Source organism: Podarcis muralis, chromosome 1 (assembly GCF_964188315.1).
Source record: "Podarcis muralis chromosome 1, rPodMur119.hap1.1, whole genome shotgun sequence".
In the NCBI taxonomy this organism is placed as follows: domain Eukaryota; kingdom Metazoa; phylum Chordata; class Lepidosauria; order Squamata; family Lacertidae; genus Podarcis; species Podarcis muralis.
In genome coordinates, this window is record NC_135655.1 from 77,338,885 (window position 1) to 77,352,730 (window position 13,846).

General features: G+C 41.8%; 1 protein-coding gene across 4 annotated transcripts in view; it reads right to left on the reverse strand.

The window, feature by feature from the left end:
• Nucleotides 1-13,846, reverse strand: part of LOC114599869 (uncharacterized) — an 89,799-nt gene that overhangs the window by 11,975 nt on the left and 63,978 nt on the right. For all 4 annotated transcript variants that reach the window (XM_028735673.2, XM_028735664.2, XM_028735682.2 and 1 more), the window contains exons 2-7: nt 12,516-12,817; nt 10,476-10,549; nt 9,597-9,682; nt 8,587-8,626; nt 7,396-7,476; nt 3,220-3,327 (exon numbers count right to left, since the gene is read on the reverse strand). In XM_028735673.2, the coding sequence (XP_028591506.2) occupies nt 3,220-3,327; nt 7,396-7,476; nt 8,587-8,626; nt 9,597-9,682; nt 10,476-10,541 (381 nt within the window). In that variant the 5' untranslated portion in view covers nt 10,542-10,549; nt 12,516-12,817. The remainder of the gene's footprint in view (nt 1-3,219; nt 3,328-7,395; nt 7,477-8,586; nt 8,627-9,596; nt 9,683-10,475; nt 10,550-12,515; nt 12,818-13,846) is intronic.

The following is a 13,846-nucleotide window of genomic DNA, read 5'->3' on the forward strand; positions in this document are numbered from 1 at the left end:
AAAATGCTCTGAGAGCCAGATCCGAACCCTGAATGCCGGATTAGAGAGTTTGACTAGGAACAGGGTTAAAATCTCCACTCAACTATTAAGTTAACTTGGTGATTTTGGGCCCATCACTATCTCTCAACCAAACCAACCTCACAAGGTGTTTGTGAGGATAAAATGGGAAAGGGGAGAACCTTGACCTCTTTGGAGGAAATGTGGGATATAAGTGTAATAACAACTAACTAACCAAATAACTCAAAAGAGGCTTTTCTGTTGTTCAGTTATCTGGGGCTATCAAGCTATGACAATATTCAAAAGCAGACAAACATTCTGAAATACTTTACAGTTATCTCTTAGGCTAACTGTCTTGATGTAACTTTTTGCCATATCCCACAAAAGTCCCACCCCATTAATCTTCCCAATCTTCCCAGAGTCTTTTTCAAACTGCAGGTCGCTTATGTTATTATTTTTACTCAAGGGAACATGCTGGGAAGTTCATCATATTCTATATAAGCCGGTCTACTTGCATGCCAGACACTCCTGCTTTTCAACATAACCTTCTGTGTCTGCCCTCAAAGAAGCACATGGATAATGCATTACACTTTCATTGATGGAAGCAACACACAGATGCCCTTGGTGAAAAATCAAACTGAAGGAAAGAGTCCTGAATTGGCAAAATGGATTGCTGACAGAGAAGGAAGAGTGTGCGCACACACTTTGGTCAGACACATAAACTCCAATCTAGAGGGGCATACAGAATGTATTTTGCATAGATGAAGGCGTGCTGGATTTGGATATGAAGCTGTAGCCAAAGCAAGCATGAATCTTTGTTTCTAGTAGCAAGATGCTTAAAATAGTTTGGACGACAAAGGCCCATAGATTTTATTGGAAATCAATCCTTTCACATTCCCTTATGAAAATCTGGCTCCGACTTTCTTTGAGATCACAAAGAGCTAATTTCTGGCCTCAGGTGGCACGAAGGATGAGGAGGATTATGAAGAGCCGATTTCCTGGATTTACGTTCATGAAAAGCCTATTATACAGTGAGTCTCTTGTTTATTGCAGACCCCTCAGGAGCTTAGTTAAACTGCTTGTGACTTTTGTTTATTCTAATCACTTGCTGTGTGACATGGCTAGGTGGGAACATCCCCTGAACAGGATGCAAAGGCAATAGTTGAGATAATTCTCTTGATAACCATGCCTCAGAAGTACAGCTGTTTTAGTTAGTGGAAGTAGTTACTGGGAAATGTTGGGATCGGTGACACGCCAGTCATGTGTTCATAGGCAGCATGTGATTACTTTATACTCTGCAACTATCTGGATGTTTTGAAAGAACTGATTTTGTTACGCTCTTTTGTAACCAACTGGAGTCTTATGTCCGTACTTCCAAGTTCCATGGATAGGCTGACAAAACATTGTTTATGGAACTCAATGGCTCAACAAAATAAGAAACTGACAGATTCTCACAGACAAAGCGTCCTCCTCCTTCCTATGTTCTGAGGAAAGAAACTGTCTGAATTATTAAACATTGTACATCAAACATTTCTGAGGACTCCAGGAAAAGAGGATGAGAGTTCTACAGAGAATTATTTGTGGACACTGTTGTTAACTCCACTCTGGCTTCAGAGAGCGTGTGGCAATCACATGTTGTCTCTGAAGTTTTGGCCCATACTAACTGTGGCATATGCATATAATTTGGGAAATGACAGGGCCGTTTGAATCCCCCCTTCAAAATGCTTTTGCTTTTCTTAATAAACACCACTCTCATTTGCAGTACAGAACTGGCTGTATAAAAGGTGCCTCTGCTTTCAAAAGAAGCACCTTTGTGGCTTTTATATTATGAGACACAAGACTGGCTGTGGAAAGAACCTTGGAGAAAACAGGACAGCTCAAAAGTTTTCAGAAGACAATAAATCTCTTGCATCTGTGACAAGCCTGCTTTTAGAAATGGAATTCTTCCAGGGGTGTCAGTGACAAATCATTGTTGATCAGGTGCTTGCTACCAAGGAAAAAATCCCTAAAATTGGGATTAAACTGAGGTAGGGAGATATTGCTAAAGCAAATACTGTTATATACATTTTTGTTTAAATGATACCTACGGTACTTAATTTATTTTTTGTATATAAAAAAGGCTAAAAATCATAAATAACATATGGGAGAAATCTCCAGAAAAAAACATGATAGATACCGGTAAGTAAAAGTAACATATAAAATGAAGGTTGGTGTTTAGTCTGATTATTCTGTCTCTCTTCACAAGTTCCATATTATGTAGCACACAGTTCCCAATATATTGGTCATTGATGCAGATTATGCTGATTTTATTAAAAGGAAGAGCAGCCTAGAAATCAATGGATAGAATCCTGAGATAAACAAAACTCTGCTCATGCAGTAGAGCTTTCCTGGTTCCTCTCCTACTATCCCTTGCCTGCCCTCAAACTGTTCCAGAGAGTCAATGAGCCCCTGGAATGGCACACAATGCGATTCAAGAGCCTACAAGAAGATAGAGGAAAACTAAGATAATTTGGTGGGGCTGCCTTGCACAAGGAAATTTCTGTTCCTGCAAGATATCTCTGGACCCAGGAATATGTATTGAATAGTGTTTTAGCAGTCAAATATACTTTGTTTCACAGAAGTACAGATATCTTTTAAAATCTTAGGTTTTCACACCCATATTTTTCATTTATCGCATACAGTCTGCGTGTTCCTCAAGACTGTGCTTTTGTATTGGGGATATGACAGGTTTTCAGCATTAGGGTTCGCAAAGTCTTGTGTTTGGGAAAATGATATTCTTCTTCCTGGGAGTGATTCATTGCTGTGTGGAATATGATTGCAGAAGTATCATGGTCATCAACTGGATAACTTTGGTCACATAACTAATTAGGACAATTTAGCATTTGATAAGCATTTTTTAAAAACATTTTTTCTCTCATTCATTCATTTATTGGAGGGTATGCATTCTCCTATTGTACAATTATGCACGGGAGAGCTCACTTACTCTCTATCTTTTTTAAAACAGAGAAGGGAAGCATTGAACATTGTGCACACCATATTTCTGACAGTCAAATGCCTTCCTTCACTTTTGAATTAAAGTAAGTTAAAGTGCTAAAATATGAAGAAGAAAAAAGCTGAAAAACTTACTGAACTGAAAGGGGGGGGGAGCAGTTGAGCGGTTGGCTAGTTAGTGTCCCACCATACCATGAACTTCTGTGTTGTATGAAACCAAATATGACTTACCTCATACTTTCCTTCATTCTCCATCTTAATGTTTTCAATATCCAGCAGGAGTGACCAGACTTGGCCTCGCACCTGGAGGGGAATCCCTTTATAAACTCTGCGGAACATCTACACAGTTTTAAAAGAAAAGTAAAGTAAATTAGAACAAACTGCTGAGGGGTGTGGGTGTGTGTTTTAAATGTAACAAAACTTGTAGCAGGTTGGCAGTGCTTATACAGATTATCTAGTCATTCTGAAACAAAATGTCCCAGTCAGATATCCCTTGGGGGAAGCAGAGGGGAGGAAGTCCCACTGCACTAGCGGGACTCGTCGTGCTGACTTCAACTAGTGCAACAACTTAGTTGAATCCGGCCCATGTGTGTGTGTGTGTGTGTGTGTGTGTGTGTGTGTGTACATATATATAATGGCACTGGTCTATTTGATTTTTGCTCAAGAAGCTCCAAGAATCTTGAAACAAGTGACTGTTGATTCAGCAAAACTTTTTTTTACTTATTCCTCCTCTCCATTTCACTCCCCTCAAGTTCTCTAGGGAATAATAAGACGAATAAAGCATTCTAGAGAAGGCCAGACCTTTAAACAAAAAACAAAAAACCCCAGCATTGGCTCTTTCATTATAGACCAGCAGTGGGTAAGACTCTGCAGTACAGTCACAGAAATAAATGGGTGATGTTATGACTAGCACCAGTGCATTAAGTTTCACTTATATTCTGTGTTGAATCATGATTGTTTTAATAAGGCACCTGAATACACAAATGTGTGTGCGCGTGTGTGTGTGTGCACACACACACAAAATGTAGCAGCAATGTAACACAAATTCTGTATCAGGAACAGAAGCACTTTGAGACATGTATAGAATCATACAATTACCTCTTTTTACATAATTATTTTTACTTCTGAACAGGAAAAAGAGGAACTATGCAAGGCACTGAAACTTTTACCAACTGCTCAGTAGAAATCCTATTCTCCCCATTCCACACCACCCAGCTTCTATGGTTCCACCAGAACTTGTTCAGATATTAACATGCTTATTTGTGTATCCATAAAAGCTATATATTTTTCAAACAGAGAGATTTTTAGGGCACCATATTCCATGCTCACTACAAAATTCCATGTTTATACAGTGTGATATCTGAATACTACAGTATTCCTAACTGGACTGGAATGTACTGATTCAATGAGAGAAAGAAAATGAAAGGTATTGGGGGGGGTATTCCATGAGCAGAGGAAAGATTAAGCCACAATAAATACCAGTAGATCATTAAATCAGGGTACAATGGCAGTACAAAAAATTATATGATACCCAGGATTCCAGGCCATCCCAGGCTAGTTAAATTCCTTTTCACATTGCTTCAGGGATCAGTGGTAACTGCATTTTCTTGTACAATTAAGAAATCTACAGAGAATGGAGCAGATTTTTGCTATGGTTCTAAAAGTCAGATTTTTAATTAGTGCAAACCCAACAGCATGTAGAGTAAATAGCTTTCAGCACTACTTCTCTGCCAATATTTCATTTCAGAGCAGTGCAGGGAGCAAGTGCCCAACAAGATAAAATTATAATGAACAAACTGCCTCTAGTTTATCTATCTGAAGTTCTCATCCACTTAAAATCAAAGTTGTAAAATGCCTCAGTGCCCTGAGAATCACTAATCACAGAAGGGCAGCCATTTCACTTTGAAACAAACTGTTTTAGGAAACAATAATCCACCCTGAGAAAGCAATTCCCTCTTTCCCTTCATGTTTTTCTCTGACTCTTAACATTTTGAAATAAGGAAGGATTTCCAAAGGCAACCAAAAGGATTTGCTCTGGATATTTTATTATATTTTTATATGTTTTTATTCTGTTTTTTTATTGCTATCTTATTGTTGATAAATGCTTTGAGACCATTTGGTGAAAATGTAGAAGACAAATTGAAACAAACCAACCTCTGGGAGCTGAATAATTTTACACAGTATTCCAGAGCTGCTCACCTACTTCTGAATGTGCTCACAAGAAGGAAGCCTTTTAACTTTCCTTCATTTGGATCAGGGGCCATACACTCTTAAAATTACAGTACAACCAACTCTGCAAATGACTGCTTGCCAAATGCCACTGATCATAATCCAGGCCTCTCTCTCCCATCCTTTTCTCTGAAACCTGCAATTCAAGCAAAACTAGTGCAATGTACACATTGTTGAACAACTCTGACTAGGAGCACTGATATTTGGGCTCCTTTTCCAGCATGATAAAATGCTTTAAGGCTGGTGGACTTTTTTAAGCCTTAGGCACAGTTGACTAAATGATCCATTTTTACAATTATTATTATATTTATATCCTGCTTTTTCCCTAGTCAAGGAGACTTACACAGATAAAATAGAACAAGCTAAAAACACAGAAAATACAGTGGTACCTCGCAAGACGAACGCCTCGCAAGACGGAAAACCCGCTAGATGAAAGGGTTTTCCGTTTTGGAGGCAGTTCGCAAAACGAATTTCCCTATGGGCTTGCTTCGCAAGACGACAGCCCATAGGGAAATCTCTGGGACAGCGGGGAAGCGCAGCGCGTCTTCCCCGCTGTCCTCGGACCTCCTCAGAAGCCTGGCGGCAGGGCGGGGACACCTCCCCGCCGCCGCCGGGCTTCGGAACGATGCCACGATGCCGGCGGGCGGGCGGGAACGCCTCCCCCCGCCGTCCGCCATCGGGACCATGCCCCGATGCCGGGGGGCGGGCGGGAACGCCTCCCCCCGCCGCCCGCCATCGGGACCATGCCCCGATGCCGGGGGCGGGCGGGAACGCTTCCCCCCGCCGCCCGCCATCGGGACCATGCCCCGATGCCGGGGGGTGGGCGGGAACACCTCCCCCGCTGCCCGCCATCGGGACCATGCCCCGATGCCAGGCGGAGGGCTTTTAAAGGCAGGCAGGCAGGCAGGGGGGACAAAGATTTTCGCCCCCCGCCAGCCTTCAGAAGAGGTCCAGGACCTCTTCTGAAGGCTGGCGGGGGGCGGAAATCTTTGTCCCCCCTGGCTGCCTTCCTGGGAGGGCTTTAAATCGCCCCGGACAGCGGAGAAGTCCTCCGCTGTCCGGGGCGATTTTAAAATGCTGCCGTGGGGGCGGGAGCAAAGACTTTCGCCCCCCCAGCCTTCTGAAGGCTGGCGGGGGGCGAAAACCTTTGTCCCCCCTGCCTGCCTGCCTGCCTGCCTGCCTGCCTGCCTGCCTTTAAAAGCTCTCCCGGGAGGGCTTTTAAAGGCAGGCAGGCAGGGGGGACAAAGATTTTTGCCCCCCGCCAGCCTTCAGAAGAGGTCCTCTTCTGAAGGCTGGCGGGGGGGCGAAAATCTTTGTCCCCCCTGGCTGCCTTCCCGGGAGGGCTTTTAAATCGCCCCGGACAGCGGAGAAGTCCTCCGCTGTCCGGGGCGATTTTAAAATGCTGCCGTGGGGGGGGGGAGCAAAGACTTTCGCCCCCCCCCCCAGCCTTCAGAAGAGGTCGGGGACAGATTGTCCCCGGACCTGGTCTGAAGTCGGTTTCCATAGGAACGCATTAATTGATTTTCAATGCATTCCTATGGGAAACCGTGCATCGCAAGACGAAAAACTCGCAAGAAGAAAAAACTTGCGGAACGAATTAATTTCGTCTTGCGAGGCACCACTGTACCATTATTAAAATGCAACCAAACACTAATTACAATCGGACGGTTGTAGCACTAAGCATTTGAGATTTCATATGTAGGGTGAATGACACAAAATGAACACTCCACCATTCTGTAATTGCTCTGTTGGGTCTAGTATGCTTCTTTCTGCAGTGAGCCATCCATTCCCAGAATGTGCAGAGTCCTAATTCCACAATGCCAAATTTGCTAATAAATGCCAATTCAATTTGGGAGTCTCCTTTTGCTTATTCTTATTCTTTAGTCTGAGTATGACAGAGCATTATTCACCACAGAATGTTACTGAACAGTCAGACTCGGCAACTGGGATAAAGTACTGCTGTAATCAGAGGCCCAAACAATCTTCTTGAAAAATTTACACACATTTCTCATCCACATAGCTGAAAGTGGCCAGAGGACAGAAACAAAGCCTTCAATGGCCTACTCAGTTTTTGGCACCACAACTGTGAAAAGAAAGGACACAATACACTCTTCAGTCTTCCATTTTCTTAAAATAAAGGCTAGAATAATGCTACTAAAATGTGTTACAATTCCGTACCTTTTCACTGTTTCTGTATTTCCCCCATTTTCTTAACATCTTCAGCCATTTGTCCACTCGTTCAATCTCCTGAAGTTTTTGCTGGAACAGAATTTTCAAAGTGTAGTTTAGAGGGTTTATTTCCAATTTGTGTGAGCAAGAAAGGAGGGAGAGCTAGATATCCAAGCCATCAGAATATAGAGTCATATGGTATATGTAAGACATTAGCTTTAAATATTTTAGCTTTAAACTGACAAGAAGGAATTTCCCCAACTGCATTCATTCATTGTGCTAGAAAGTAGAAGGTTCCAAATAAAATTTTAGCTCATATGCTACTTTAGGGGTAGAAAATCATTAGTTCTCCAGATATTACTGGACTACAACTCCCATCATCCTTGACTATTGGCCATGTTGGCTGAAAAGGATGGAAGCTGGAGTCCAACAGCATCTAGAGAGCTTGAGGTTAGGCACTCCTGTTGTATTCCGTCAGTATTATCATCTTGAATCTCATCCAAACTGTACAATGTATGATATGGTTTAACACAATGCTGTACAGCTAGGTTTGCATAAACCTACTCTGAGCATGGCAAATGTTCTTTCATTCAACTGCAACAGCACATATGACCCACAAGCAAGATACTGAATGATTTGATGGATGATGGACTTGACCCTAAAAATGACAGGAAGAACACAGTGGGGTGCTTAGACTCCCTCAATCAATTAGGTTTGCAGGTCTAATGACTACAGTGCCACACTTTCTCATCTCTAATTTATCCATAATGTCCAACCATCCTTCTAATTATTGCCAGCAAAATTTACAAGAATTCAGCAGCTGACCATTCTTCCTCAGGTCAAGCTAAGCTGCAGCAAGCAGCCTCCCAGTTTTGCATGTGAAGCTTTGGTGCTGCATTTTAGAATCTACAGAGGAAATATAATCAAACCTTCCTTGTGATGAAGTTCCATTATCTTCATAGCTGACTAAGGCCTAAACACAGTCATCTGGAAGTCTAATTGAAATCAGCAGGACTTGCTTCCAAGCAAGCGTGTTTAAGTTGGGATGAAGAGCTATTATTATTTATCCAGAGAGTTAAGATTCTTATGTTAATAATTGCAGTGTCTTTCATCACTTGCTACTGAAAAACAAACACAGCAGCAGCAGCAGCAGCAGCTGCCACCTCCCCCCAATTACTCCAGAGAAAGAAAAGCTCCTACCTTCTCCTCCAGAGCACTGCGGGTTGGTAGCTCATGCTCACTGAAAGATGAAAAATTCTAAATGAACCAATGCATAATGCAAGAAGTGTACAAGCAAAGTGATCCTGCACAGAAAGGAGGTCTGACGGTATGCTTCAAATGATGGGGGGGGGGGGGGGGACGAACATAGGACAGTATCCAAAGTAGCACTAAGTGACTCATTCCAGTGCAAGGATTTCTGCTTGTGCAATGGAACTTTTCACTACTCTTCTCTCCCTTTACTGCCCAAAAATCTGTTATAGGGGCTCCTCCAACCCTCCACAGCAGATTTGGAGAGGCCACAGGGTGTGTATGAGTGAAGAAGGGAGGAAGTTCCACTGTGTAGGTGAAAATTCTTGCACTGATGGGATGCATTAGGTGGAGACTACCCATAGCAGCTTACTGGTCTACTACTTGGCTAAGGAGGCTCTTATTAACTTGACCATTTCTTTATTTCACATTTGATCAATGATATCTGGCCCCAGAAAATGTGGAAACAGTGTCAGAAGGGAGATCTCCCTTGGGCTCCTGTTCACAGATGGATACATAAAACAAAAAGCTATAAATTTGCATAAATCAGCATAATAGAGGTGGCAAAAAAGAGGGGTTAAAATGATACCCACTCTGAACACCTGAATCCCTCGAAAGGGCAGCTGTAGAAAGCTGAAACACTGCTACATTTCCATGCTTTTCAGAAACTGTTTACATCCTAAGTATATAATCTGCCCATATAAAGGAAACACAAATATTGATTTCCAAGGACAAAGCTGTCTCATAGCTTAGCTGTACCTTATCATGGCAGGAGTTTTCATAAGCAACAGAAAGTAATTTCCTCTCTGCTTCTGACTTGCACAAGTGGACAAAAATACTAGTAAAGGCACTTGGCTGAGGTACAGTGGTGGAGGACACAACCATGACAGTGAAAGGGATGCAACTGCGGCCTTCAGCACTAGTTTCAGCAAAATGAAGAGGACACGAAAAGGGGAACTTACTGCAAAAACCCAAATCTGTCAGTGACTTTGTAGAGAGTGAAGTCAGCATCTTCCCATGGATCAATCTGAGCTCCTTCCTGCCTTCCCTGCAAAGAAGGTTGCACAATAGTTTACACTATGGTGACTAACAGATGATATCATTTTGAGAAGAAATGGAGAAAATTTATGACGCCATCTGTTCTTACGTCATTTTTACTAATCCAAGTCTAGCCATGGGTTGATTTTGTGTCTTTTATAAACTGTAAGCGTAAAGCAGGTCAGCAAAGTGATGGGTGGGTATGAACTAATATTTGTACAATGGCAGCTAACTTGCCTATGATATGCACTGGGCATAAATACGTTGTTTTTGGTTGCAAGTACCTCACTTCTACAATGACTGCAGTATTCTTCTTTGCCTGTGGCTCAGCATGAAACTGGAGGGGACCATTTAAAAGATTATACCTCATGGACAAGAAGGACCAAGGATGGGAAATGAAAATGTAGCACTTATAGCTTTCCTTATCATTGTGTTTTGAGACCCTGAACCCTTTGCTGAAGTTTCTGCTTTCTGCAGTGTTGGGGAAATACATGTCTGGCTGCAGAACCAGAGAGCACACAGCGAAAACAAGGTGCGTAGTATATAGTCAATATACTGGGGCCAATTAATCCCTCACTTGCTAGGACCCCATGGTCCCTTCATCCCTCCAAAATGTATGAAAAACCAAATAATAAGGATGATTTAAAGATGGATGGCATTGATCAAGGGGAAATTGAATATCCCATATTGCTATTTTCTGAATCTGGTTGACTTACTACAAGTTCCTGTGTTCTGTAGACAGTTAAGCCAAAATAAATCTTCGGTTGGTAGCATATTAAGTGGGAGGAAAGCAAGGTTCTTACCTTCTCATACTTAGCAATGATTTCTGCCCTTTCCTCTGCTATTAAGGCATCTATATCTTTCTTCATGTCAAAGGCTGTAAGAAAAGGAAAATGTGAACAATGACATTATAAGCAGCAGTCATAGCAGGGGTGGGGGGCAAATGTGCTAATAGAAAAAGGTTTCACTTACAACTAAAAGCCATAAACCCTATCCTAAAGCTAAATAACAGGCTTAAGCTGAAAAATCCCAATAAAATATATACTGAGTTCATTGCACAACTCAAGCTTTTTGGAGGGGGGAATCACCACCAGCAAGAAAAAGACAGGCAACTAAAGGTAATTATTGCAAGAAGCAGCACCTTCAAAATCTTTCCAGGTTTTCAATCACATTTATCAATTTTTCTACAGATATACGTATAGTATGATTGATTTACAATGAAAATTATATTCCATTATATCTAACAATATGCCAACTCAAGTCCACTTACAACAGTATATAATAAACATAGCAAAAATATAAGGTAAACAAAGCAACTACAAAAGCAATAAAACACCAGGAAAGGGTTGACTTGAAACTGTGACTCATACTTGTGATGACAAGGGGAATGCAACTGCAATCCTAGACACTCTCCTAATCAAACATGTTGATAATGCTTTTTAAATAGAGACAGAAAGCTACCAGTCCAGAATTGTTCAAGATAAAAACCAGAGTTAATTTATCCTGTCGTTCACTTATACCAGTCTAACTGCATGAGACGACAGCACAACCACTGTGTTAGAATACAGGCCACACCAAATTCCCATAAAGCAGAGGTCAGGATTGAAGGGCAATTAAAAATAAAGAAGAATGGAGAGTGCTGAACACCTCTCTCAACTAAAATTTAGTCCTAAGCCCATTTCTTTTGGCTATTTTTCATTTTGCATGGGTTACTTCTAGTCTTGGGATACCTAGGGCAAGAAAAATGTCCCCGAAGGGGTGGGTGGTACTGAAGATATATTTTAGCACCTATTCTGCATTTATGAAATCCCCTGTGCACCTTACAGGAATTTAATGGTAACCAGATACTCAAAACAAAAAAATTCCTTCCAGTAGCACCTTAAAGACCAACTAAGTTAGTTCTTGGTATGAGCTTTCGTGTGCATGCACACTTCTTCAGATACACACTTCTTCAGATACACACTTCTTCAGTGTGCATGCACACGAAAGCTCATACCAAGAACTAACTTAGTTGGTCTTTAAGGTGCTACTGGAAGGAATTTTTTTGTTTTGACTATGGCAGACCAACACGGCTACCTATCTGTAACCAGATACTAAAATACAAGACTGCCATCGGTTCATGAGGGAGGGTAGTGGATGCACCTCCATCTTCTGTTGGAATATCTGGCACCACTGGGGTGGGGGTGTCTTCTGATAAGACTACTCGGGCCTCTCCCAAACAACAAGCTTGCCCCTCTTATCCTATTTCTCCTCTCTTTCTGATTAGTCATGCCAAGAGGTCTCCGTAGGGCTCATGACAGGTACACTCCTGTACACACAATAAATTTGGTTATGTGGTTGGAAAGAACAGATAGTTAACATCAGGAGTAAGTTCTTCCACCTAACCTGATCCATGGAATAGGTTAAGCAGAACATTATGAAATGGCGGCCAACTCTGTGTGGTACAAATGCTGCCAGGATTGTGAAGGATGACAGCTGATCACAGAACATGGAGGTGTTTCAGAACTGGTTTCAAACCTCCTTGGGTAGACCTCCCCAGCAGAAAAAGGCATGCAAATTGGGTGAAAAACTGTAGAGCAGCAAAAACTTGGGTCTCTTTCATCATGAGATTCCACCTGCACTGAAAAAGTCCAGGAATAGCAGAAGTCTCAGCCTTTTGAGTCTCCCTTTCTTTCTTTAGAGTATACTAAGTAGGTCAGTACACAAGCTGGAAGCCCTAAATAATGGTAACCCTTTATTTAGCCTCAGTATTTATTCTGCTCTGTCAAAAGCACTAAATCCACATAACCATTCACAGGAAATGAAACAAGTGAATGCTGCAGATGAAACACGGAAGGCCTTACCTGAGATGGTCCTTACGTCTCACGCTGCACGTCTTGAGGCTGGGGTGGCCTCTCCCTCCTTGATGCTACCTGACAGAAAACATTCCAAGTGCTCAATGTGCCTCTTTGCATCCACCTCTTCCGTCCGCAGCTGGCACTTTCAGGCAGTCATTAGCATGGTCCCTCTCAGCCTTGTCCACCAAACTCCATAGTCAGTGAAAACTTTTCTGCTTTTTTCTACACAACTGATGATCATTGGTCAGGTTGAAAGAAATACTGCTTTTCCTTTTTATGCAGATGATCTCCTTCTTCCAATGGATTGACTGGGGAGGAAATTTGAAAACAAATGTAACTTTTTAAGCCTCAAAAACTATGACCCCCCCAAGAATTGAAATGCCTTCATCACAAACTGAGTTCTCATATTACTTAGAGTAAGGGAGCAGATATGTAAAATCCCAGAGCAAAAATCATGGCCACTGTGCTAGCTAAAACCACTGTCTAGTTTAGCATTATGTGTTAACCTGCACTCATGGCTTATCTCACTCTAGAATAACCATGAGGTTTCTCCTTCATTTATTCCTAATGACTTGTTTGGGGTAGACAAATCTCACGCCTGGGTCTGCCGGTGGGAAGCCACCAATTAAGGGATTTCAGGAAGGGGCTGAATTTGTATAAGATAATATGTGCAGACGTTCACAGAGACAAACTATTCCTTATGCAAAACACACTGTATGCTTTAGATAGTACATAACTTTGGGTACCTCTGATTTAGCCCAATCTAACAACATTGTATATTTTGTGATACCAGTTATACTTTTTGATGAGCTAGCAAAAAAAATTATTCTGAACAGTAAATAGTTGTTCATGCTGTACTGCATTTTTTTTTAAGGGTGGAATTTTGCTGTCACTTTACAAGGCACTCATGATTAAGTTTTTAAAATGAATGAGAGAGAGAGAGAGAGAGAGAGAGAGAGAGAGAGAGGGTGAGAGAGTATGAAGCACAGGAGTTAGTATTTCTATAGTAGCATGATGTCATTTGTCGACAATTTGCTTATGTAAGGGAGCTCAGTTTAAAGGCAACATCTGATTTTAATCAGCCTTTCATTTTCTGACATGGCCGATTGGCTCTCAAAATCAGTTGTGTTCAGCACCAGTATCTTCAGGTCATTGAGGCTTCAAAGAAATGCTATGCATCAGATACCCATAAAACTCATCCAAAAACCCTGCCCGCCTCCCAGCAAGTCTCTGCTCATGTCAGCAGAAAAGAGATGTTAGTATTCCTTAATGGGACAGATTGAGTTGGATTTCTAGATTTCTGGAAAAAACTAAGAAAGAACGTAAAGAAGTAGCAC